Below are 26,657 nucleotides of genomic sequence, written 5' to 3'. Positions count from 1 at the left end.
TGTTGGAATCAAATCAGAATCCAGTGTTCCCTTAACTCTGTTTTCCTCCCTTCTGCTCTCCCTCTTACTGCCAGCATAAATCTACATATACCGTGTGACTTCTGGTGTTGGTACTGTCTCTAGCAGAGAGATAAGAATAGCATTTTTCTTGTGTTATTGATTTAAATGTATGTCATTTTAAAAACTGGCATTCCTTTGTGCGGTGCCTGAATCTAAAGGAGGGGGGACGAGCTCCTTTCAAAAATGGCCATGTAGGGACTGAGCCTTTCCTAGCAGGGGTACAGAGCATTCTTAGATTACTCTTTCCCTTACTTCCCTGGTGTTCTGTGTTTATCCTCAAGGCACCTGATCCGTAGCTCCAAAATAATTATACATCTAACCAATATTCCCTCTAAGCTGCAAAGTCTTGTGAGCAAAAATTCTACTTTGTGAGCTACTGGCATTAAAATTGTGAGCTACTGCATAAATTGGTTGGCTCTGGGGTCATCCTTCCTGAGTTAAGACAAAAATGTGTGAGCTGGAGGCTAAAAATCTGTGAACTTAGAGGGAACGCTACATCTGACTCATCTGCCAGGTAGGTGTCTTCCAGGAAGTGGATGGTACTGCTCCATTTCATGCCCCCGGGGTCCTTACAGGGTGCGTTCCCCTAAGCAAGTGCTGAAGATCATGCAGTGAATTTGCCAGCTGCGTGTGTGGAGGGGAGCATTAGAACCCAGACTGTTCCCAGTCCAAATCCATGGGCTCACCAAATGGCAGAGCAGTAGGACTTTTTCCAAGAGCGCCTTCTCTCCTCCCCCCACTTCCTGGAGCAATCCCACAGCGGCAGGTGGCTCCACACAGTGCATCAACACCACCCTCTCCAGCACGACGCCTCATTTGCTCCCTCGGCAGAGCTGCTGCAGAGTGGCAGGGTGCCAGTTTCGACAGCATGTGCCACTTCCTTGGCGTGGGGCTGGGGGAAGGGGGGAGGCATTCTTAGGCTTAGCGGGCTCCCTTGGGTTGATGCAATTGGAAACGCTCCCAGAGGGAATGGATGGGGTGGGAAGCATTGAGCCGGCCTTCAGCGGAGGATAAATGGGTTCGGTTTGGGATTGCCAGCCCTACAAAAAGCCGGCACGGCAGATGGGGGAGGCACAATGCCTTTGACTTAGAGCCAAGCTGTGCTGCAGCTTCTTCAAGCTTTGGGCACCCTCATTTCATTGCTTAGAGGTCCAGCTGTGCTGAAATCATGCATAGGATGGGGGAGAAGCTGGAGAGGCAAGCAGGACTTGTGTTGTTCTTTTTAAAGGAAGGCAGTGGGGGAAATGTTATGCCAGTGGCAGAGAGAGAGAGAGAATCCCACCCAGGGAGGAGGTGAGGAAGGGGAATGCCTGAATGTGGAAGCATTGTCAGGGATGGGGAATGCAGTGCTGTTGTTGTATAGTGTTTCCTGAAATGCAAGCCCCTAGCTACAGGGGGCTTGCAAGGGCCCTGCCCCCTGACTTCCTGGCAGGGCCTCCCTACTCAGGGCCCCCACCCTGCAACCTTCCCTTCCTGCTGCCTCTGCCACCACCTGGGAGGTGGATGGATTGTGATAGGTTGGTTCTGTTTGTCTGCTCCTTCAGTTGCCCCTGCACAGGTCATGGTGGTTGACAGGCAGATGGCTGGCTGGGGGAAGACAAGGCGTGCTGCTGCTGCTGCTTGGGGAGGGGGTGCAGAGCTGGGGGTGTCTGGAGCATGGCAGCCAGGCTCCCTCTTGGCTCTGGGACTCAGAAAGAGAGCTGCAGCTCCAACGGCCTGAAGCTTTGCAAGCCCCAGACTTGGCAGCCAGGCTTGCCAGGCTGTCCGTGTGTCTTGTCTGAAAGCAAGCTGGGTCTCTCTCCTCCCTGCTCCATGATGCCCAAGCATGGCTTGTGAAGGCAGCCCCTTCAGCTGACTGGCTACAAAGCTTGCACAGAAGGCAGCGATGGAGGAGGAGGAGGTGGGAGGGGCTACAGGTGGAGGAGGAGTACCCAGTCTGGGCTGCACCAGATGCACAGGCAGAAGAGAGCCAGCTAGAGTGGCTGGTGGGGTCCGCAGCCACCAGCCTCAGCTGCTTCTCCCAGCACTGGAGCAGGAAAGAGGGGCGAAAGTAGCAGCAAAAGGGGGTTTTTTTGGGGGGGGGGTCTTTTTTCTTCCTGTTCAGAAACCTGTGAGAGGGGGAGAGATGGCACTTTGGAAAGTGCCTGTGCCCTGCTGCTGCCAAAGACAGCCTGGCAAAGGCCAGACAGAGACAGAGCATCAGTGCACAGCTCCTCAACAAGAATTAAGTTAATTAAAGTGCCTCCTGAGAAATTTAAATATCCCCCCCCCCCAGTGGTGGGATTCAGCAGGTTCGCACCACTTCTATGGAACCATTACCTAATGCGCTATCGGTTCTATAGAACCGTTTGTTGGTCGGGCACCCTCGGATCAACGGGGACTTTCCCCTCTAAGTGCCTAAAACTCACCAGTTTCTTTCCCCCACCAGACTGCAAAAAAGCCCAAGCGAACAAGTTAGACGCGCGCCCTGCCAGGAATTGCGTCTCACTCCCTCCAGCCCCTTCCAGCTTCACCACTCCCACGTGTGATTAAAACCCAGGCGCCGAGGAAAAAGCAGCTCAAGCTAACCACTGTGGCGCCTTCTGGGACTCGTAGTCCTTGCGCTCGGTAGCGCAGCAGGCAGGAGGCTCGAAAGACTACCAGACCCGGCATGCCCCTCGGCAAAGAAGGGCTCTGCTTGCTCGTGCGCGCTCGTGGAGTCAGGAAGCCCCGCCCACTTTCATTCCTGGAAGGATGAGTAGGCGAAGGTCTGTGGGCTGCAAACGCTTGTGGGGGCGTCGGGCTTGTTTGGTTTTTTTGCAAATGGCAGTCAAATTAGGTGACAGATTTTTCTTTTTGCAGAGAGATAAATATTGGAGCGTGTTGCCATGTATGCAAAACAAGGCTTGATAGCTGGGCTTTTCCCCAGCCAACGGTTGATCTGTTCAGATGGGTTCTGTGGCATGCGTTTGGGAGCCCCAACTGTAGTAGCTTTCAGGTGATGGTAAAAAACCCCTCTGCCTGGACATGTGAGTCCTCCACCCGTGTTTGCTCAAGCTTGTATAACCAGCTTTGGTTGGCACACTGCTTTTTTAGGGAGGCCAGCCTTTTAAGCTCACATTGCCAGAGTGACACTTCGTTCTGCAAAGCCGGGGTGTCAACCATCTGACCTGGGGGCTGAACTCAAAGTTGAACTTGTTGATCTTCTGACAGAAATATGTAATCTTTCATTGAAATCTGCCTCCGTTCCTGAAAACTGGAAGGTAGCAAATGTCACCCCCATCTTTAAAAAGGGTTCCAGAGGATTTCTGGGAAATTACAGGCCAGTCAGTCTGACTTCAATACCGGGAAAGTTGTTAGAAACCATTATCAAGGACAGAATGAGCAGGCACATTGATGAACACGGGTTATTGAGGAAGACTCAGGGTGGGTTCTGTAAGGGAAGATCTTGCCTCACTAACCTGTTACAGTTCTTTGAGGGGGTGGACAAAGGGGACCCAATAGATGTTGTTTACCTTGACTTCCAGAAAGCTTTTGATAAAGTTCCTCATCAAAGGCTCCTTAGAAAGCTTGAGAGTCATGGAGTAAAAGGACAGGTCCTCTTGTGGATCAAAAACTGGCTGAGTAATAGGAAATAGAGAGTGAGTATAAATGGGCAGTCTTCGCAGTGGAGGACGGTAGTGCCTCTCCCCAAAATACCCTCCCAGTTTCAAAAAGATTGGACCAGGGGGTCCAATTCTATGAGCCCCAAAAGAAGGTGCCCTTATCCTTCATTATTTCCTATGAAAGGAAGGCATTGAAAAGGTGTGCCATCCCTTTAAATGTGAGGGCCAGAACTCCCAATATGGAAATATCTTCAATAAATCTTTCTTTAAACATAATCTAGTTGTCTTTACCTCTTTTACTGTTCTTATTGCAGTATTTAATGCGTGAATTATTAAACTACCTTTCGGTATATCTTTTGATATAGTTAAAATGGTCATTAGGACATAGAACCTGTTGTTAATTTATTTGAATCCCACCACTGCCCCCCCCCCCAACATTTGAAATCCTGGCCGCGGAGCTGCTGAAATGTGGCGTGGTGGCTCGTGTGTATCGCTGATTTTCACGTATTTAATCATTTAAGACAGGGATGGGCAACTGCTGGCCCTTGGGAGTGCCTCCAGCCCACATAGCAGTTTTATCCAGCTGGTATCAAATTTTAATCAGGGTCTGATAAAAGATCAGCTGCCTGCTTAGAAGAGCGTGGTCTGTTCGGGGCAGGCCATAGTTCAGGGGTGCAGTTTCTGCTTTGTGTGCTCAAGGCCCCAGGGATCTTCGGTAGCTGGAGGAAGAAGGACCTTGGTTGGAGATCTCAGAGAGCTGCTGCTAAACAAAGCTTGAGGCCAGTGGCACCTTTTAACACTATTTGCGGTATAAGGCAGGGGTGGCCAAACTTGTGTAATATAAGAGCCACATAGAATAAACATCAGATGCTTGAGAGCCACAGGATATGAACATGTTTGAAGGCAGGAAAGGAAGGGAGGGAGAGAGGGAGATGGGAGAAAGGGAGATGGGAGGAGGGAGGGAGAGGTGGAAAGAAAGCAACTTTAAATGTGTTCTCTAAGCTGCAGGCTGGCTTGGCTTAGAGAAGAGATTTAAAGAAAAAAATGCCTTCTCCAAGCTGACTGTTGGGGTGGTGGGGGCTCTGAGAGCCACAAAACATGTGTGAAAGAGCCACATGTGGCTCCCGAGCCATAGTTGGGCCACCCCTTGTATAAGGTTTTGTTTGCAGGCACACTTCTTCAGATACAGTGGAACAGAACCTCCTCAACCATTATGTAGGGGGGTAGGGGTTGTTGTCCGGAAGGGCCATTTAGAGCCAAGATGCATAAGCGCTGGGTGATTCTAGCTGAGATTGGATGCCAGAAAGATCCATGAATGGCAGTAAACTGGCATACTAATACAAGAGTTAACAAACCTAATGTGGGGATGAGGTTTGAGTCCAGTAGCATCTACAAAACAAATGAAGTTCAATTCTGGGCATGTGAGACTGGAGAGGCTTGGTGATATGTAGACTAATTCAGATTCAGTGAAACAGACTCCCTCAAATATTACATATAGACGTGGCCAGTCACTTCAAAGAGTCCTGGACCACTGGGTTCTCCCTAAGCAGCTTTAGATGTCCATACATTTTGCTTGCAGTTTCACTTGTGGGGGAAAAAAATTAAAGAGAGGGCTCAGCGATAAGAAGGATATGCCGCACTTCTATATAACCCTCCCTGATGCAGGAAATAATAATCGCCTCATGGTTCCAGTGCAGCAGTGGGCTGCATTTTGTAAAGTTAAGAAAATGAAAGGGCGAGGAGGATGTCAGAAGGTTCAAAAGAGAAGGGCTCAGGAGGAACAGCTGAGGGAACCAGCCAAGAATGAAGGCCCTGAATGTCAAGGCCAGCTTGAGAGAGTCTGAAATATTTAAAAGGATGCCTGCAGGAAGAAGAATTTTTCCCCAACGATGGAGAAAAGACAGGATGTATTTATATTATTGGAAAGTAGATTTGAAACAGTAGGATGGGGAAACTTCCCCACTGTGGGCTGCTGTTCTCAAATGCATCTGCATCAATAAATGACTAATAAAAAAACAAGGGTTGTCTTGCCCACGTGAAAAGGCCGCCACCAATAGGATACCGTACATGGTATTTTCATGTCCTCTCTCATACCTTGAAACATGACCCTTTACAGTGGAAAGGACCCACACAGGTTGCTTCTGCACATAAGGAGGACTCTAGACAAGTGGTTGACTCTCGTGTGCGAACCAGGTGTGATGCCTTGTAGAGTTGAAAGTGTGGGCTCACACCACTAAAAAAAAAGCCCTCGCTTTTGAAGCAAGGCAGGAGTGACAGGGAAAGTCTGTCTGCTGTTGGATGTTCTGGTGACTTATTTACATGTAGATCTTAATGCTGTCGCCTTTAAATGATTCATGTAAGAACAGGGAGAGCAATTCCTTCAGTAGGAGAAACCTGATGGAGAGCAGTTCTATCATCAGTATGGCAAACCAGTGAGAATGTGGCATCCCATTGCTTGGAGACTTCCCATACGAATGTGGGCCGCCACCAATAGTAGTGGATGCAACAGAGACAATCTTAATTCAGAGAGAGAGTTAGAGTAAGTGGTGCAGTAGGATCCCTTTCTACGTTTCTAATTCCAGGCATTGGGTTGGATCCAATGATCCGCAGCCATAGAATCAGAATTACAGTGCTGGAAGGGACCTCCAAGTTCCCTTCACAAATTCCTCCCACCCACTCAACCCCAATGACCCCTGCTGCATGCCCAGAAGAAGGCAAACAAAAAAAAAACCCTCCAGCATCCCTGGCCAAATTGTTTCCTGACCCCAAATTGGCAATCAGCATTTCCCTGGGTGTGTAAGAAAGGGCCATGAGAACTAAGCACTGAACTAAGACACAGGGTGTGTGGACATTATCTATATCGCTGCCCCCTGGAGGGTTGCCAGCATTCAGGTGGGGCCTGGAGATTTCCTGCTTTTACAACTGATCTCCAGCCAGGGCCGGCACATGGGAGTAGGCTAGGTAGACAGACGTCTAGGCTGCAGAGGTGTGGGCGGGCACCCCCTCCCCGCTCACACCATCCCCACTTGTCTTGGAGGTGTTTGGAGCTGCTCTGAACGCCTACGATGCAAGGAAATGCACTACGCACCCTGCCCAGCCCCTCTGAGTCCTGAGGGGGTGGGGTGCATTTCCTCACTCAGAGGCATTCGGAGCAGCTCCAAACACCTCTGATATGAGGAAATGAGGTGCGCACCCCATCCATACCCCTCTGGACCCAGAAGGGGCTGAGCGAGGGCTGTGGGGCAGTGGTATGCATCTTTCCTGGGGTGCTGAAAGCCCCAGCGCCAGTGCTTTCTCCAGCTGGCAGAGATCAGGTCCCCTGGAGAAAACAGCTACTTTGAAGGATGGACTCTATGGCGTTGTGCCATGCTGAGGCCTCTCCCCAAAGTCTCCAGGTATTTTCCAACACAGACCTGACAAACCCTTCCCCCAAGTCTGTCTGACCACAGGAACGTTTATCTCCAGGTCACTGGACACGCATGAACCATGTAGGTTGGGACGCTGCGCTAAGGAGAGAGAAGAGGTTACCATCACCCTCTTCCATCAGAGGCAGAACAAATCATTTTGTCCTCTTCCTGGGAACATCAGAAAGGTCCACAACTATCAATGCTTTCTGCTAAAAGATCATTGGATCCAACCCAGTGTGACACTGGGTGGAAGGAAATGACTTGTACTCAATAAGTAATCATTCCCCAAAAAAGCAATAGGTAACATGAACATGGCTGTCTTTCCCCCCCTCAATAGCTATAGTCCTATTAATACACTGCAAACCGTTTCAATTGGGAGTATGTTTTTTGGTTGTTTGTTTTGCAACCAAGCGGCCCCATGGTGCAGAGTGGTAAAGCAGCAGTACTGCAGGACTGTGATCTGAACTCTCTGCTCACGACCTGAGTTCGATCCCAGCGAAAGCTGGTTCAGGTAGCCGGCCGAAGGTTGGCTCAGCCTTCCATCCTTCCAAGGTTGGTAAAATGAGTATCCAGCTTGCTGGGGGGAAAGTGCAAAAGACTGGGGAAGGCAATGGCAAACCACCCCGTAAAAGTCTGCTGTGAAAACGTTGTGAAAGCAATGTCACCCCGGAGTCGGAAACGACTGGTGCTTGCACAGGGGACCGTTCCTTTCCTTTGCAACCAAGCTTTCATTATATTACAGCTGAGATCCAAAGCCAGGGACATATCTATAATGTGTAGGATAGAACTTTATCTGCAGATGGAGCTTTTATGGCTGTTCTTGGCACAGCAGTTATCGCTCCGGAAGAGGCAAGCTACTTCTAAAATAGATCAGTGACTTATTGCTTACAACAGTTTTCTTCTATCAGCATAGGTCCATTCTGTGGGCCCCTATACCTGCTACAGCACTTTTAAGAATATTCCCTTAGCCATGGATTCTCCAGTACTGCTTGGGGCAAGAGAACAGAACAGGGTTTTTTGAAAACAGGCAGTCTTCTCCTCCCTTGCAGCAAGGAAGAATTTCCTACAGGCAGCTCGACAGCAGAGTAAACTGAAATGGAGGAACCCCCCTTGCCATTCAACTGGCGATGTGTTGCAATTGACTTACATTAGTATGGTTAAAAACAACATATGGGACTACTCTGTAGCTTTGGGAAAGAAAGCCAGTTTGGTGTAGTGGTTAAGTGTGCGGACTCTTATCTGGGAAAACCGGGTTTGATTCCCCACTCCTCCACTTGCACCTGCTGGAATGGGCTTGGGTCAGTCATAGCTTTCGTAGGAGTTGTTCTTGAAAGGGCAGCTGCTGTGAGAGCCCTCTCAGCCCCACCCACCTCACAGGGTGTCTGCTGTGGGGGGAGGAGATTGTAAGCTGTTCTGAGTCTCTGATTCAGAGAGAAGGGTGGGGTATAAATCTGTAGTCTTCTTATTATTATTATTTGCAAGCGAGCATGAATACCCAACAGTTTAACACGCACACTGCCATGTTGTGAGTGGGGAGTCAACTTCTTGATGAGCCGATTGGCTACCCACCCAACCTTGTTCCCCCCCATACAGCCATGCAACCCCCTCAGACCTTCCACCTATAGTTCAGTGTCTGCCCTAGGCTACTTGCAGCAAGGCAGAGAGAGCCTAGACTTATCCTGCAGGTGGTCACATCACCTTAGCCAGCCCTAGGCTGTCTGGCACCCTAGGCAAGGCTAACTTCTGGTCCCCCCCCCCCCCACTGATAATGTCATAGAGTCACATAGGCGGAGTCTAATTCAAAACCCCCAGAAGGCCAGGACCCTAGGCAATCGCCTAGTTTGCCTAGTGACAGGGTTGGCGCTGCACATCACTCAAACACTGTGGACCTGATTTCCAAACTTGGCTGCTCTGAAGTTTGCAGCTTCCATACTTGTTTGCAAGACTGACATTGAACCATCTTCTGGCTCAATGACTACCGGAGGATACGCCTCTAGTTGGCTTGGCTCCTGTAACTTCTCTTTGTGCATGCTTGGGAAAACAAACACCTTGTAAAGGTTTATACAGGCAAGAAGAGATGTGCTTCTGTTCTCATTTCCTTATTAGCTACGTCACTTGGCTGGGTGACTGGAGGCAGCGATCACGGAAAAGGCATTTGGGGGGAAAAACTGGGATGGACTTCATCTGTGTCCGGTCTATGAACAGTATTCCAATATGGATTATAGAGCTCATGCCCATGATTTCCCTAGTCCATATTCTAATATATTCCTTTTTGCGGTGCGTTTCAGGGGATTGGGCCTCCCAGGCTGCTGCCATAACGACACGGCCTACAAATAGTCTTAATCATGTTCTTGTTTTAGGTTTTATTTGCAGAGGCAAACGGAGCATAATCAAGTGTGTGTCTTGCTGGGAATGTCAGCGCATGAAATATGATGCAGAGCCCCCGAGTCCCTTGCTGAGACTCTGCTGTTCATGCCCCATAGGCAAGAGAAACCTCTGGAGGGAGACGTCGCCGCTTAATAAATGCCCTGAATTATCAGCCCTCGTCTTGATTTATATCCCTTGCAATCCAAATCTGCTGTTGCCATTGTTACAGGCAAATGACTTTAATGGCTGCAAACGGGGGGCGGAAAACACAAAAAAAGAGCATTAGCAGAGTGGTTAATAAAACAGATCATTTCTTGGAAATGAATTCTGATATTACTGGGAATTTACACAGTGGTTGCGCTGCCTTGTCATAATGTGCTCGAGCTGCTCTGTGCTACCTATTTATGCATGCGGGTTGTTTACTTCTCTTTTTCTCTCCCTTCTTATTTCTGCTGCTCCCTTCTGCTGTGGTCTGCATTTTCCAGGAGGTGGAGGTTAGTGCTGATTTTTGTTTTTTAAAAAACCCACCTTCTGGTTTCATTATCATCCTGACAAAGCATCTGTATCATCTTCTTAGTGGTCCCCTCCACCACCGGTACTTCAACATGGGAATAGTTTGTTTATTTCAAAGAACATTGAGTGGTTGAACATGGCCAGACACAGTTCATGTGCAAACTGATGCCCCTTGGGTGGCTCTTTTTGCAGAGAAAAAATCTTTGGTGTTGCTTAGTTATGCTGGCTAAGCCCAACTTCAGTAAGAGCCAGCTGTGGTATAGTGGTTAAGAGCAGTAGACCTTAATCTGGAGAACCAGGTTTGATTCCATACTCTTTCACCTGAAGCCTGCGGGGTGACCTTGGACCACATAGATATTTCCTCTTATGTTTTTTTAAACAAATATTTAGTCTGGTAGAAGGCCCATCCCTTCAAAGCTCATCATGATTGTGACTGCATACACTCCTAACAGTGTGCAAAATAACTACTTTGAAAAGAAGAAGAAGAAGAAGAAGATGATGATGATATTGGATTTATATCCTGCCCTATACTCTGAATCTCAGAGTCTCAGAGCAGTCACAATCTCCTTTACCTCCCCACTCCACAACAGACACCCTGTGAGGTAGGTGGGGCTTAGAGAGCTCTCACAGCAGCTGTCCTTTCAAGGACAACCTCTGCCAGAGTTATGGCTGACCCAAGGCCATTCCAGCAGGAGCAAGTGGAGGAGTGGGGAATCAAACCCGGTTCTCCCAGTTAAGAGTCCGCACACTCGCTGATGCAGGGATTCAGGGGTTAGCCTTACAGTGGCTTTCCTCTTTCCTTGAAGGTCGGGGACAAAGGGTGGTGATTGGGGGAGAGCTGTCTCAGAGGCACCCACTTAATTGTGGAGTGCCTCAGGGGGCGGTTCTCTCTCCAATGCTATTTAACATCTTTATGCGCCCCCTTGCCCAGATTGCCTGGGGACATGGGCTGGGTTATCACCAGTATGCTGACGACACCCAGCTCTATCTATTGATGGGAGGCCGAGCCGCTGATGCCCCTATAGATCTGGACCGGGCATTGAAGCCGTTGCTGATTGGATCAAGCTGAGCGGGTTGAAATTGAATCCAGCGAAGACAGAGGTCCTTTGCCTAGGCCGCAGCGCCCCAGAAGGGGGGATTCCCCTCCCAGCTTTTGACTGGACGCCACTGGTACCAGTGCGGGAAGTCAGGAGCTTGGGAGTGCTACTGGAGTCCTCCTTGACAATGGAGGCCCAGATAGCGGCCACTGCCAAATCCACCTTTTTTCATCTTAGACGGGCGAGGCAGTTGGCCCCTTTCTTGGAGCGAGGCGACCTGACAACAGTGATCCATGCGACGGTCACCTCGAGATTGGACTACTGTAACGGCCTCTACATGGGGCTGCCCCTGAACCGAACGCGGAAACTGCAGCTAGTGCAGAACTCAGCAGCCAGGCTACTAGTGGGACTACCTCGGTGGGAACACGTGTGGCCTAGGCTGCGGGAACTGCACTGGCTGCCAATTGTATACCGGGTTCATTACAAGGTGCTGGTTATCACCTATAAAGCCCTATATGGCCGAGGACCTTTCTACCTCAGGGACCGTCTCTCTCCATATGTTCCCCAGAGAGCACTGCGCTCCAGTTCACAAAATCTCTTGGAAATCCCTGGGCCTAAGGAGGCCAAAGTTAAAACAACCAGGAAGCTGGCCTTCTCTATAAAAGCCCCCCAATGGTGGAATCAGCTGCCGGAGGAGGTGCGGGCCCTGCGGGACCTCAATCAGTTCCGCAGGGCCTGCAAAACTGCCCTCTTCCAAGAAGCCTTTAAGATGTAACCAGAATAAATATTACGCTGCCGGATAAATAGAGACTGTAGCACCACTGTATTGTTTTAACTTTAAAAAATTAATTTATATTTGTACTTATATTGTTATTGATTTTATCTGTTATTATGATATCATGATTTCGTATCATGTCCTGAGCCTGCCTCGGCGGGGAGGGCGGGGTATAAATAAAAATTTACTTACTTACTTACACTTAACCACTACGCCAAACTGGCTCTATTCAGTGTAGCATCACCAAGCCCCATTCCATGACATCACTAAGCATTGCCCATGACATCATCAGGCCCCATCATCATGAGTTTCATGTTTACTTTGATGGGGACTTGGCAACCCTAGTGCTCCCCCCGAGCGTAAGACACTTCCTTTTCCATAAAACTTCTGGCTGTGGGCCTGAAGGAGTTTCAGATATTGTGTTGTATATGATTTAAATCTTAATTCATAATGATTCCAGATCATCAAGCAGCTTTTGATCACATAATGTTCATGTAGTTGCTTTTTAATCCAGGTATATTATTTCACGGCACAGCCCATGAGCATAAATCATGGAGACTTTGTTAATTCTGTATCATAATTTTTTTTCAGCACCAAGCAGCCGTTCTGTTAACTATACTAGACAGTTTGCATGATAATATAGTTTTATATTTAGAACACTTAATCTTCCCTTTAGTCTATAATCATCAAGCGCTGTTTTTGCTCATAGTTGGCCTTTTTCCATTCTGAGTAAATTTAGATATTAATTGCTTCCACAAAATCTATCTCATTTTAATTGGCATTGTTTAAAATAAGAGATTTAACTGTGAGAAGAAAAATACTCTTGATGGTTGCTCAACAATTGTGAAATATCCTTCCAGTTGGGAGGGTGCTGGACAAAGTGACTTCCTACATACCTACAGTTTCCAATTTTGGGTTGGGATGTTCTTGAAGATTTTGGGGGAGGAGTCTGGGGAGGCTCAGTTGGGGGAGGGGGAAGCAGGATACAATGCAATCGGGTCCAGCTTCCCAAGCAGCCATTTTCTCCAGGGGAACAGTTCTCTGTCATTTGATCAGTTGTAATTCTGGGAAAATTCCACTCACCATCTAGAGGTTGGCAACCTCATGTGGACCCTCTGAAATGCATTCATGTGTACATTTGCACATGAGCACACTCCCACACTCTTCCTCTCTCACACAGCAGTTTCCTTCACCAGCACTGATGGAATGTGAAGGAGGGCAGGAGAATCAATTCCTTCCTCGAGGAACCCTGTCAGCCAGAAATGGAGATCACCTCAGAGGTTAAGACCCCTGCAGTGATCTCCTAGGTGTCCCTTCAAGCCCTCTTCCTTTGTTGGTCAAAGAACGGTGCTGGGGCCTTGTACCCTGGCAGTGAAGGGGTGGTGGTGGACCCTTTTGAGGTCCTGGCTTGCAAGTTCCCAGGTCTCAGTGGGGGATCCCCCAGTTTTTCAGGCTCCTCCCTGCCCCAACAGCCCCAACCCGAACAGCCACCATCTGCCTTCAAACCTCAACAGGTTTAGAAGAGGCTTGCAACTGTTTGTGTTTCTGAATGTGTGTGCGCCTTTAAATCTTGAAAGCTGCAGGGGGTGGGGTGAGCAGGCAGAGCCATGTGGCTCTCAGTCCCTCTGTTAGTTTGGAGGAAAACTCCACCCCATAGGCTGCTCTTTTGTTTTCCTAAAGAAGTTGGTTGAAATACAGCAGATGATTACATTCAGCAAATTGCCCCAGTGAGATCACACTAATTGTGTTTATTTTGGTTGCTTTGTGAGAGAGAGTGTGTTCACTTTCTTTTAGTGGAAGTGTAGCTGCTGGGGGACGAAGAAATGAAGACTGTATTCAGGGGAACTGCACTGCTATGTGTTTATTTATTTTAGGGAACGGGAGAGTCTCCTGGCTCCATCCTCAGAGTCCCCAGATATAAGGAGATGGTTATTTGCAGTGCTACCAAGGGGCTTTCATAAGACCACAGTATCTGTGTAAAAGCTGAGGGGAAAGCCACCTCATACTTACTTGCCCCTGCCTCAAAAGTAGCTGTGTGAATTTTGTCCTGATATGCAGAAAAAAATACACAAACTTTTTTTGAAATGAAGATGGCCAACGGTTGGATAGTTCTGATAACGCAGGACAGCCTCATTTTAGTAAAGCAGGACAGCCATTTTTTCCCCCTGAGGGACCTTGCATCAAATCTTTTTTGCTTTGTTTTTCTGGGTCCTTGGGTGTGTTTATTTGTTCTTTCATAACGTTTGAAAGCAGAAAAATGGTCCCATTGATTGCTGTGGATTGCTAATTGTTGGTTACTTGCCAACTCAGAACTCTCAAAAACAAGTGGGCATCAGAAAGAACTGCCATTTTTAAATTTTGTTACCAGTTCTTCTGCAAAGGACAAACAAACTAAACAAAGGACAAACCTCTTAGAACTGGGGCCATACCTTTTAATAGTTGTGTGGAAGAAGGAATTTTAAAAGGCCGAGTAGTTTAGCAATCCAGTCGTTCAGCTTCTGAACACAGCAGATAGTGATGACAAGAAGAATTCCTACATTATTTGCAGAGCCCCGTGGCACAGTGTTAAAGCTGCAGTACTGCAGTCCTAAGCTCTGCTCACGACCTGAGTTCGATCTCCTGCGGAATATGGGTTTTCAGGTAGCCGGCTTGAGGTTGACTCAGCCTTCCATCCTTCTGAGGTCGATAAAATGAGTACCCAGCATGCTGGGGGGAAAGTGTAGATGACTGGGGAAGGCAATGGCAAACCACTCAGTTAAAAGTCTGCTGTGAAAACGTTGTAAAAGCAGCGTCACCCCAGAGTCGGAAACGACTGGTGCTTGCACAGGGAACCTTTCCTTTCCTATTTGCCGAGCCTCTTTCCTGGAATCTGGACCATCACTGTTGCATTCTCTATATAATATTAATATAATATGTTATAATAATTGATTAGTCAGGAGCTCTATGTCTGGATTTTTTTCATAGCAGACATATCCTTTGTCTAAGCTATTTATTTGTTTTATCTTTTTCTTCTTCACATTAGGATGACTACATCAAGAGCTGGGAGGATAATCAACCAGTTGATGAAGGTAATTTTTCTTTCTTTCTTTTTTACTCTGCTTGCCTTTTAAAGTGAGAGTGCCATTATGTGGCCTAGGGACTGAATCAGGCCCCCAAGCAACTGGCTGTCATCTGCTTCTTTCTCCTTCTCTCTTGCTTCCTTCTGCATCACAGCTTGCTTTGCCCAGCTTGCTCAATTGTGCAGGAGCTGCAGAGCAAAGCCTCTATTTTCTCCATTGGCTGAGGCTCCTCCCTTGGGGGGGAAGTGGGGGAAGGGATAGCTTACATTCAAGGAAGCTCTGGCTCTTTCCTTCCTTCCCCAGGGGACCAGGAAGGGGAGGAGCCTCAGCTAATAGAAGGAAGAGAGGCTTGACTCAGTTGCCATGCAACTGACAGAGCCTGGATTGCACAGGAGAAATACAAAGAAAGCACCTTTAAGACCAACAAGTGCTAACATTTAAAGCATGTTTTATTTTAAGTTTTTAAGAAATCTTTATGTTTGGGTCCTTTATAAAGTTTATATCTCTGCTACCTGGCATTGCAATTTATGACACACACGGCCCTGCCCAGCAAGGTCTCATTTATGTCAGATCCAGCCCTCATAACAAATGAGTTCAATGCTCCTGTTTTAAAGGACGGCTACCTATGGCAAGAAGAATATTATCCTGACCTGTTTTCTCGGCAAGTCCATACAAATGACATACCTGGCTTGTGTTCATTTACTTGGAGTTGTGACTAGTCAAGTTAGACTAGGAGTGAGTGGTCTCAAAGTTGTGGAACAGCTTTCCCAGAAAAGCCTATCGGGTCACTGCATTTGTTAATTCTAAATTTGCTATAAAGTTTTTCAAGTTATTAAAGGTGTTTCCTACTTAGCATAATTAATCTTTTGGGGATTAATGTATGGATTTTGTACTTTCTCTGTGGTTGTCCACTTTGTTCAGCCTTGATCCATCTGTGCGCATGCACAGCGACTGGCACTGTATATGCATGCCCAGTTGCATAAGGTGTCATTAAGATAATTGTGTATTGGTGGGGGAGGGTTGTGGAGAACCTCAGTTCGGTCCCCCCTATCCAATTATGGCGATTGAGATAATTGCAGAAGTCTTGTCAGATTGGTTTATGGAAAAGGTGGGTTTTGAAGAAGAATGTGATAGAGAAAGAGAAAGGTGAATCAATCCTGGTTCCAAGGAAGGAGATGCAGGCATAAGACAAGGCAAAGAAGATTGGGCAGAATTGTTTACTAGTTTTACTGAGTTTAGACACTCTAGTCTTAAAAGCTTAACAGGACTGGGTTTTGCTGAGTGAAGGCTTATGATTGCCACAGTTCCTGCATTATTGCTACATATGTTGCTTGAGAATCGTTGACCATTCAAGAATACATCACAAAAACACACACAATAACATTTTCAAGCTCTGAGTAGAGGAGTTCACTAGTTACCAACATAAAGTCCTGACAACTTGACTTCCAATCATTGTCCACTCAAGACATATTTGGTTTGGTTTTTTACAAAAAAACACCCCCTCTTCTTTGCCAAAAAAATGGAGCAAGTAAGCACCAGTTCTCTCTCTCAGTTTTCTTGAATAAATTCAATTCCATTTCGAGAATTCCTTGACTTCTCTGGCTTGAGAAGAATACTGATATGGTGACCTTCAGAAAACAGTGCAAGAGCAATTTTTAGGCTGCCTCGCTGCAGGCTGGATTTCCATAATGTTTACAAGCTATCATGTAGCACAGAAGCACCACTGAAATCTGAATAGTTAAGGTGCCCTAAACTCTTCATTGGATTCTAGCCTATGACCCCAACCCAGCTGTAATCATAGGCAACCAGTTATATGTACTTGGTAACTCTGAATGGCAACACTTATCTGCGCATCAGAAGATTCAGCAAGCCAACACAGTAAGTTTTGGGTAAATACCACAAAACCAATGGGGCTGTGCATCCAGGTGTGTTACTTTTTATCACAGTGTGCACAAGAGGTTTTATCTGCACATAGATGCCTCTAATTAGATCAGGAAAAGGGGGTATTTGTACTTCTCTCTTCTTCTAGTTTTGGCATGGTATTTATTCACTGTAGCTAAAATCTTGTGGGCCTCAGTATATGCATGGATCTGAGAGATCTGGGATTTAGGTATACATAATTGCATGTAAAATTGCTGTGTGTGGACACCCACAAGCTGTGGACATTGGCTTAATTTTTTAAATAAAACCCCTAAACACCAGTGTGTATTTAAGTATGAGAAAGGGGAGCTGGCTAGCTCAGTTTGGGGAAATGATTGGAAAGCAAATGTAAATGGAGAGCCAGTTTGGTGTAGTGGTTAAGTGTGCAGACTCTTATCTGGGAGCACCGGGTTTGATTCCCCACTCCTCCACTTGCACCTGCTAGCATGGCCTTGGGTCAGCCATAGCTCTGGCAGAGGTTGTCCTTGAAAGGGCAACTGCTGTGAGAGCCCTCTCAGCCCCACCCACCTCACAGGGTGTCTGTTGTGGGGGAGGAAGGTAAAGGAGATTGTGAGCTGCTCTGAGACTCTTTGGAGTGGAGGGCGGGATATAAATCCAATATCTTCTTCATCTTCTTCTTCTAAATAATCATGACAAATATCATTATGTAATGGCATTATACCCCATGGTCTTCAACCAACTGTAAGTTCTTGATTTGTACTAAATGAGCATTAGATACTACTGTTACACGCACAGGGAAAGGATAGATCCAAAGAGCTTACACTGGTTGGTGGTATATACACGGATAAACAGACCAACCTAAGCAGGTGTGGGTTTGAGGGATTTGCAAAGAAATAGATCCATATGGTTGCATATGGTCAAGTCACTACAATCCCTTAGCATCACTGTGTAAGACAGATACAAACACACACGATCCCTTTATCTCACTGTGGATGGGAGTGTACAGCATAGTACACGTTCCCCTGCATCAGAAGGCAGATAGCACCTGCCATGTAGGTGGAAAAAAGGTTGCGCTTACATGCTAATCACTTATGCTCCTTTACCATTGCCTTCAGGTGTGGATACTACTAAGGATCCCTGCCAGAAAGTTAAATGCAGCCGTCATAAAGTGTGCATTGCCCAAGGCTATCAGCGGGCCATGTGTATTAGCCGCAAAAAACTGGAGCACAGGTAAGGAATGCTGGGGAGGGGCTTGTGTGTCTTGAAATAACTTGCTTTTACTTTAGACCCATGACTACGGGGTGTGCAAAAAAAATGGTATTTTTCACATTTGGGTGAGCTGAACCTGCAAAATGTTAGTATTTCCGTATATTCTTGAATCCTAATATTGGTATGATATTGGATTTGGTAAATATTCAGGATTCCTGGGTTTTTTTCCTGCTCCATTATACCCTATAGGGGCCATTATAGTCAATGATCCCCATAGCGTATAATGGAGAATCAATATGAGGGTATCTGGGGATCTGGAGGGGCTGTTTTTTAAGTTAGAGGTAACAGATTTGCAGCATAGCTACTGGTGTCTCTCCTCAAAAAAACCCCAGGTTTCAAAACAATTGGACCAAAGAAGATGCCCCCCATCCTCCATTGGTTTCAGTGGAGGGGTGAAAGGTGTTAAAAGGGATTGCGATCCCTTTAAATCCCTTTGCAAGCTTCATGAGTGGCACAACTCCACAGGTGAACTCCCAATGGCATTTAAAGGGCTTGCAGTCCCTTTAAACACCTTTTCGGAGGTGAGTTTACTTGAAAGACATTTAAAGAGACTAATCTGAGTCACAGAAAGAAGGGCAAGCTGCAAAGTGTTCATCCATTACAGTGTTTGTCTGTGGAGTGTTCAAATGTCATATGCCTTTTCATTTACTTCAGTTGTTTTTAAAATGGAACCTGAAAAGTCAGGGGAAATGATGGGACATTTCACATCTCCTAAATGCTAAGGAGAGCAACACATTTTGTGGTTTGCTGTGAGCTTCACTTCCCTTTTGATGTGTGCTCCTCTTTCTCCCTTGCTTACACAGAATCAAGCAGCCTGCCCTGAAACTCCATGGAAACAAGGACAGCTTTTGCAAGCCTTGTCACATGACCCAGCTCGCATCTGTCTGTGGCTCTGATGGACACACTTACAGCTCTGTGGTGAGGGCAGAAAAAAATTACAATAATTAACGTTGAAAATGAGGTGGATATGCTGTATTCTGAGGGAAAGAAGCTGCCACCCATTCCGATCTCTGGCTAGCCCCTGGCTCAGGCTTGTTGTGCACAGATTTGGAAATATAGGAAGAGACCCCAGGTTGAGAGCTAGTGGACTGTAGTGGTTAGCATGTCAGGGTAGGATCTGGGTGCTTAGGCTGGGTTCAAACCCCTCATTTTGTCATGGAGCTTGTGGGGGTGACCCTTGAAGCTAGTCATTTAGCCTCAGCCTAACCTACCTCACAGAGTTGTTGTGAGGATAAAATAGAGACAAGAAAAGTTCTGAGCTGATTGGAGGAAGAGTGGGATAAAAAAAGTGCTAGTCAGATGGGCTGTGCATATCAGAGCTAGTTTGCGTTGCAAGCGGCTGTGAGGGGCACCGTGATGACTGGGGAGGCACTTCCTCCTCAGAATTCCCATCTCCTCAGCAGCCCCTTCCTTCCCCAGGTGGTGGGGGCACGATGACACCCACAATGCCCCCCTTGGCTTGAGCTAGACCTCGTGCAAACTGCCTCGCAGGAGCATCTGAACCCCACTGCCAGTTTGTCAGAAAATGAATGATTAGTCAGAATTTCCTCCTCCTGCCGAGCTGAGGAAGCAGGAGCATGTGCAATAAACTGTGTTCAGTCGCCATTTCCCTACCCCCCTTCATTTTCTGTTGCATGGGAGGAGACAGTCTGTATATGCTTTATGGTTCTCTGTACTTGAGGGGGATTTTTCTACAGCTGTTTCCTGTCATAAGGAGAAAGGTACTCTGTATATGTTCAGATGCACTTCAGCCTTAGGTCCTGTATGCACACTCACTTTTCCCCATTTCTCCAAGCAGCAAGAAGTTCTGTGGGAAACCCTGCCTGAGTTTCATTCTGTTTACAGAAGAGAGCACTAAAGGCATTTTTCAGCTATTTGCTGTCTTTATAAATATACAAGTAGGGCACAGGTGGAAGCAAAGAGGGGGCAGGAGATCTGTGACCCCACTTCAGGTTCCCAGAGAGAGGGAAAGAGAGATTCTGTAAAGTCCTTCGATTCACAGCCCTCTCCGTCTGCTTTTTTCTCTGCTTGTTGCAGAACTGTTGTTCTGTTTTCTTCTCCTTCTCTTTGCCTCTCACATTCAAAACTGCCTCCTCCCTTCAGTTCCTCTGTAAGGAGGTGACCTGAAATAGCTGCCCCAGGTGGCAGATTTCCTGAGCTTTCTTGGTAACAGTGCCAGAAGGGTTAGCCATGCAAGTCTCTGGACATCAAAAATAAGAAAGACTAACAACATTTTGTTCCAGGGTAAACTTTCATGAATTACAGCTCAATTAGAGGACTCTTGTCCACAGATGCTTAAGTTGGAATAAAATCTTTGAGGAGCCACCAGACTCTTGTTTGTTTTTGCTGCAACAGATTTCACTGGGCTACTCCTGAGGGGGGGTTATTATTATGCATACTTTCATGGTACTTTAACAGAGCTATCAAGGGACCATCTCCTAACAATTAGTGCCACTGAGGAAACATCAGACAACCATTCTGAGCCTTTACCCTAACAAAAAAGGAGTAGGTCAGACATGAATTCGCCTCAGCACCAGAGTTAGTTGCTCCTGTGAGCAAACTGCATCGCACCTGAGGAGATCCTTATGAAATGGGGCTCATTCTTTTATGCACAGAGGGAGCTGAAGCAACAGAGATTACCTTTCACAGGAGCCAGCCGTACAGTCATCTGCCTTCAGGTATCCATGAGGCTGGGCTAAGGTGATTAGATTTTTTTTACTGATCCAGCTCCCATTTCTGTCACAACTGCCAGTTACAGAGAAGGCATGTAGGGCATGGAAGGAGACTCACATAAAAAGTGGAAATCACTGTTGAGTGAATCTGCCCTGCTACTATCATGTGGTCTGGTGTTGTTGCTGAACCCCCCCATAGCTCATGAACCATGCCCTGGCCACACAGACATTCAGTAGATCCCTGACGGGGCTATCTCTGTAAGGAGATGACCTGAAATAGCTGCCCCAAGTGGCAGGTTTTGTGAGTCTGAAATTTCCTAAGGATGCCAACCACCTGGAGATCCTTAGAACCAAAGTACAGAGATCAGTTCCTCTGGAAAAAATGGATGCTTTAGAGCAGGGGTGGCTAACGGTAGCTCTCCAGATGTTTTTGGCCTACAACTCCCATCAGTCCCAGCCATTGGCCATGCTGGCTGGGGCTGATGGGAGTTGTAGGGGGAAAACATCTGGAGAGCTACCATTGGCCACCCCTGCTTTAGAGGGTGGACTCTATGGCATATATTCCCCACTGATGCCCCTTATCTTCCCCAGGCTACATCCCCAAATCTCCATGAGTTTCCCAACCCAGATCTGGCAACTCTACCCCCATCCCCCACCAGTGGCCAGAGGGAACATGATAGCCCAATGTCCTGCTACCAACCAGCTGCCATCTATGCAGCAGAGCCAGTGAAATCAGCCCTTCTTATTTCTTCCTTGCTTTCCCAAACCTGTTTTTAAAAGCAGTGTGGCAAGTTGTTCATGCCTGTTTCCAGACTCTTACAAGCTGCCTTCTTCTCATGAGTTTGACCGCCATTTGCGTTTGGGTGCTGCCAATGGTGTCCTAACTTTTGTGAGATGAATTGGTGTGGTGAAGCAATCTTCTGAGGGTTCAAGAAGCCCAAGCAAGGCCTACATGCCATCCTATTTTTAGAGAGGTCAGAGGCAGCAAAGGGGTCAGGAGAGTAATCTCCTTAGGCCGCACCTGTAGCAACAGGGCCTCTTGCCTCCACCTCAGGTGACTAAACCCCTCGAGCTACCACTGAGCCCCAAGTTTCTGGCTTGGGATTCCTATACAGCAGCAAATGAGTTAAAGAATAGCAAGTATGAATTGCATAAAAACTGATGGAGTACTTTATGCATCAACAGTATTAAGTAAATGATCATTTATTATTTTAGCAGCAGCACCAGAGGTGATCTTACTGAGCGATACCAAAGATAATCACCCAATAATAATACCTTTGGTATTTTCCTGCTAATGTATAACCAAAGCATGGATTTCTAAAGAAATTATATAATTATATACAGCCAATTAGTAGAAACACTAGAGGAAGTATAATTGGGTGATTTTTAAAGATAATATCCGGTAATTATGAGCTGGTACTTTTAATCTTATGAGAACATCTACAGTGTTCATTGCCAGACGCTGGAAATCTATAAACCTCCCACTAATACTACTATGGTTAAAATAAAAAAAATGAAAATATGAAGATTATCAAACAAGGTAAAGCTGAAGAAAGACAGTAATTTTGAAGACTCCTGAAATTGAGGCTGGAGTTCCTGTAGAATGAAAACAAGGTTTTGTCTCTCTGTTACCATTAATAAAACAGAGTTTGCAGGTTTTTAAACAATATGAGAACTTGCAGTACCTGTGTGTTAGAGGTGAAGGTAGGATAAATGTACACACTCTGAGAACATAAGAGAACATAAGAATATAAGAGAAGCCATGTTGGATCAGGCCAATGGCCCATCCAGTCCAATACTCTGTGTCACACCGTGGCCAAAATACCCAAAATACCCAAAATACCCAAAGTACCATCAGGAGGGCCATCAGTGGGGCCACTGATGCCTCCCCCAAGCACCAAAAATACAGAGCATCACTACCACTGATGCTTATCCAACCCGCTCTTGAAGCTGTCCGTGCTTGTAGCTGCCACCACCTCCTGTAGCAGTGAATTCCATGTGTTAATCACCCTTATAAGAAAGAGCCCTTCTTTCAGACCACAATCCACACCATATTATTCTCTGTCTCTCTCTCTAGTCTTGATTATGTATATTAATATGCTTTATCAAGGTGGCAGACCATCGATTCTGACATTGTGCATGTGTTTGAAATCCATAAAAACAGCTGATGGTAGTAATAAAACATAGGTCAGGGGTCAGCTGACTTTCCTTCTGGGCAAAATGAAGCTCCCAAGAGCCTCTGGGGGGTGGTGCAGTGTTGTGTTAAAACAATTTTATTGGTAACATATGGTAATAAATCTATTTCTTACATCTTTAATAACTTCTTTTATCTATCCCATATATTACTTTCTACCCACCCCTCCCCCCGTTACTTGACCCCCACCGGTGTTATTTACTTAAAATGCCAATATTTAAAGGTACCCTTAACTATTAAAACAAAAATTTATATTCTTCTTTCTAAAACTTAATCATTATCAAAAATTGTCCAATGTCCTTTTATTTTCCATTCTTTTTCTACATATCTTCTAAACTTTTTCCACTCCGTCTTAAAAACTTCTAAATCATAGTCTCTCAATATTCTTGTTAATTTGTCCATTTCACTCCATGTCATAACTTTTATAATCCAATCCCATTTCTCTGGTATTTTTTCTTGCTTCCAAGACTGCGCATATAATGTCCTAGCAGCTGAAAGCAAGTACCAAATTACAGTTCTATCTTCTTTTGGAAATTTTTCCATTTATAATCCCAACAGAAAAGTCTCTGCAACTTTCTTAAATTCATATCCCAAGATCTTAGAAATTTCTTGCTGAATCATCTGCCAATAATTTTTTGCTCTTTCACAAGTCCACCACATATGGTAGAAAGAACCTTCATGTTTTTTATCATATACCATCTATACATCATTTTAAAACAGTTCTCCTTAATACTATGACACGTCGAAAGCTTCATAGAATTCTTCCACAAGTATTCCCAAGTTTCCATCTGTATTTCTTTATTTACATTAATTGCCCATTTAATCATTTGAGATTTCACTACTTCATCTTCCGTAGACCATTTTAAAAGTAATTTATATATTTTTGAAATTAATTTTTCATTATCTCCAAGCAGAACTTTTTCTGTTTGTTCTTTTCTTATTCCTTCAGTTTTGATATCATTATCCACCAAACTCTTTATTTGTTGCATTTGGAACCAATCATATTTATTATTCAACTCTTCAGCAGTTTTCAATTCTATTTTGCCACTTTGTATTTTTAATAATTGATTATATGACAACCACTTTTCTACACCTATCTCAGCTGTTATTTTTATTACTTAGGCTGGCACTATCCATAACAGTCTTCTCTCATCTCCATATTTCTTATATTTCATCCATGTATTTAGCAAATTATTTCTTATATAATGGTGAGAGAAAAAAAGTCCATCTTCTTTTTTCCATAATACAAATATGCGTGCCAGCCAAATTTATTTCCGTGACCTTCCAGCACTAAGAGTTTTTTGTTTAACAGCGTTATCCATTCTTTTATCCACACTAAACAAACTGCTTCCTGATATAATTTTAAATTCGGTAGTTGAAATCCACCTCTCTCTTTTGCATCTGTCAAAATTTTCATTTTGATCCTTGGTTTCTTCCCAGCCCACACAAATTCTGAAATTTTTCTTCGCCATTTATCAAATTGTTTACTGTCTTTCACAATGGGAATAGTTTGAAACAAATATATTATTCTTGGTAGAATATTCATTTTAATTGCAGCTATTCTACCCAGCAATGACAAATTAAGTTTATTCCATTTTAACATATCTTCATCCATTTTACACCATAGCCTCTCATAATTATTTTTAAACAGATCAATATTCTTCATCGTTATCTCCACACCCAAATATTTTACCTTGGAGGTAATTTCACAGCCCGTTAGTCCCTGCAATTCTTGTTGCTTATTTATTTGCATATTTTTACATAGAGGTTTTGATTTTTCTTTATTAATACATAGTCCCGCCAACTCCCCATATTCTTGTATTTTGGCTAACAACAAAGGTGTGACTTGTATGGGGTTTTCATTTATAAACATTATATCATCTGCAAATGCTCTGTATTTGTAAGTAAATCCTTTTATTTTTAATACTCCTATTTCTTTATCTTCTTGGATCTGCATCAGTAATATTTCAAGAGTTATTATAAACAACAGTGAAGAAGGTGGACAATCTTGTCTTGTACCTTTAGTAATTATCATATCTTCTGTAAGATCAGCATTTGTACATAACCTTGCATGTTGTTCAGTATATATTGTTTTTATCATTCTTATAAAGCTGTCTCCCAGCTCCATTTTCTCCATTACTGCAAACATAACATCCCAATTTAAATTGTCAAATGCTTTCTCTGCGTCCGCAAAGAATGATGCTACTTCTTTTTCTGGATGTCTTTCATAATATTCTACAATATTTACAACAGTTCTGATATTGCCTCTTATTTGCCTTTTGGGAAGAAACCCCGCTTGATCTTCCTTTATAAAATTTATCAAATGCTGTTTAAGCTGTTCTGCCAAGATTCTTGTATATATTTTATAGTCATTGTTTATAGTGAAATTGGTCTGTAATTTTTTACATTCATGACATCTCTATCTTCCTTTGGTATCAACGAAATAACTGCTTCCTTCCATGTATTTGGTATTTTCCCTTTTATTCTTATCATGTTCATCAACTTCTGCAATTTCGGTATTAACTCATCTTTAAAGGTTTTTAAATAATTAGCTTTTTTTTAAAACAATATGAGAACTTGCAGTACCTGTGTGTTAGAGGTGAAGGTAGGATAAATGTACACACTCTGAGAACATAAGAACATAAGAGAACATAAGAATATAAGAGAAGCCATGTTGGATCAGGTCAGTGGCCCATCCAGTCCAACACTCTGTGTCACACCATGGCCAAAATACCCAAGTACCATCAGGAGGGCCATCACTGGGGCCAGGAAGCCCTCCCACTGTTGCTTCCCCCAAGCACCAAAAATACAGAGCATCACTACCACTGATGGACCTCTGCTGCATATGCTTATCCAACCCGCTCTTGAAGCTGTCCGTGCTTGTAGCTGCCACCACCTCCTGTGGCAGTGAATTCCATGTGTTAATCACCCTTATAAGAAACAGCCCTTCTTTCAGACCACAATCCACACCATATTATTCTCTGTCTCTCTCTCTAGTCTTGATTATGTATATTAATATGCTTATGTCAAGGTGGCAGGCCTAATAGTTTCTAGAAATAAAAGACTATCGATTCTGACATTGTGCATGTGTTTGAAATCTGTAAAAACAACTGATGGTAGTAATAAAACATAGGTCAAGGGTCAGCTGACTTTCCTTCTGGGTAAAATGAAGCTCCCAAAAGCCTCTGGGGGGTGGTGCAGTGTTATAATGATTAGATGTGGGTGTTGTATGTGTGACATTACAGCACAGCACAATGAAGCTGTACAGGGGAGCGTGACTCACCAAGCTCATTTGTGTAGCCCCTGTTGAGCCTTGCTGACCTACTTTTTATGCCTTCTGGCTATTGGAACTAGGGAGCCTATTTCAGCAGAGCCTCTTGCCTTTTCACACAGTTGCGTTTGACTCTCTCAAAATAGCTAGTGGGTCTTGAGAAGAAATGCCCTCTCTTCCCACCCAGGGGTAAAGCGATTCAGAGACTTACATCAAGAATCTTGTTGAGTATTCAGTCCCCTGCAGAAAATTAGCTGCCATTTCATAGAGCCCCCAAGTCAGCTGGAAGCATGCGAAGAATTCATTGTTTATTCAAAGCCATTGTCAGAAAGCAAAGTAATTGTCAGATGGCACTGAACAGCGGCTGGGAGGCTTTTCAGCAGAGAGGAAAGATTCTTATGAACTTAGACTCCCCTCCTGATCTCTTTAGAGTTGCCAGCCTCCAGGTGGTGGCTGGAGATCTCTTGCTATTACAGCTGATCTCCTGGTGACAGAGATCAGCTTATCTGGAGAAAATGGCCCCTTTGGAAGTTGGGCTCTATAGCATGAAGCCCCAAACCCCACTCCC

The 26,657-nt window shown here is 45.1% G+C and overlaps 1 protein-coding gene across 1 annotated transcript in view; it reads left to right on the top strand.

The window, feature by feature from the left end:
* SPOCK2 (SPARC (osteonectin), cwcv and kazal like domains proteoglycan 2) overlaps positions 1–26,657 on the top strand; it is a 90,385-nt gene that overhangs the window by 49,037 nt on the left and 14,691 nt on the right. The window contains exons 2-4 of the mRNA XM_060241196.1: positions 14,766–14,811; positions 17,799–17,913; positions 18,756–18,870. Coding sequence (XP_060097179.1) covers positions 14,766–14,811; positions 17,799–17,913; positions 18,756–18,870 — 276 coding nt within the window. The remainder of the gene's footprint in view (positions 1–14,765; positions 14,812–17,798; positions 17,914–18,755; positions 18,871–26,657) is intronic.

Source organism: Heteronotia binoei, chromosome 6 (assembly GCF_032191835.1).
Source record: "Heteronotia binoei isolate CCM8104 ecotype False Entrance Well chromosome 6, APGP_CSIRO_Hbin_v1, whole genome shotgun sequence".
Lineage (NCBI taxonomy): Eukaryota > Metazoa > Chordata > Lepidosauria > Squamata > Gekkonidae > Heteronotia > Heteronotia binoei.
The sequence above is the reverse complement of the archived record's forward strand: the minus strand, read 5'-3'. Positions and strand labels throughout refer to the sequence as shown.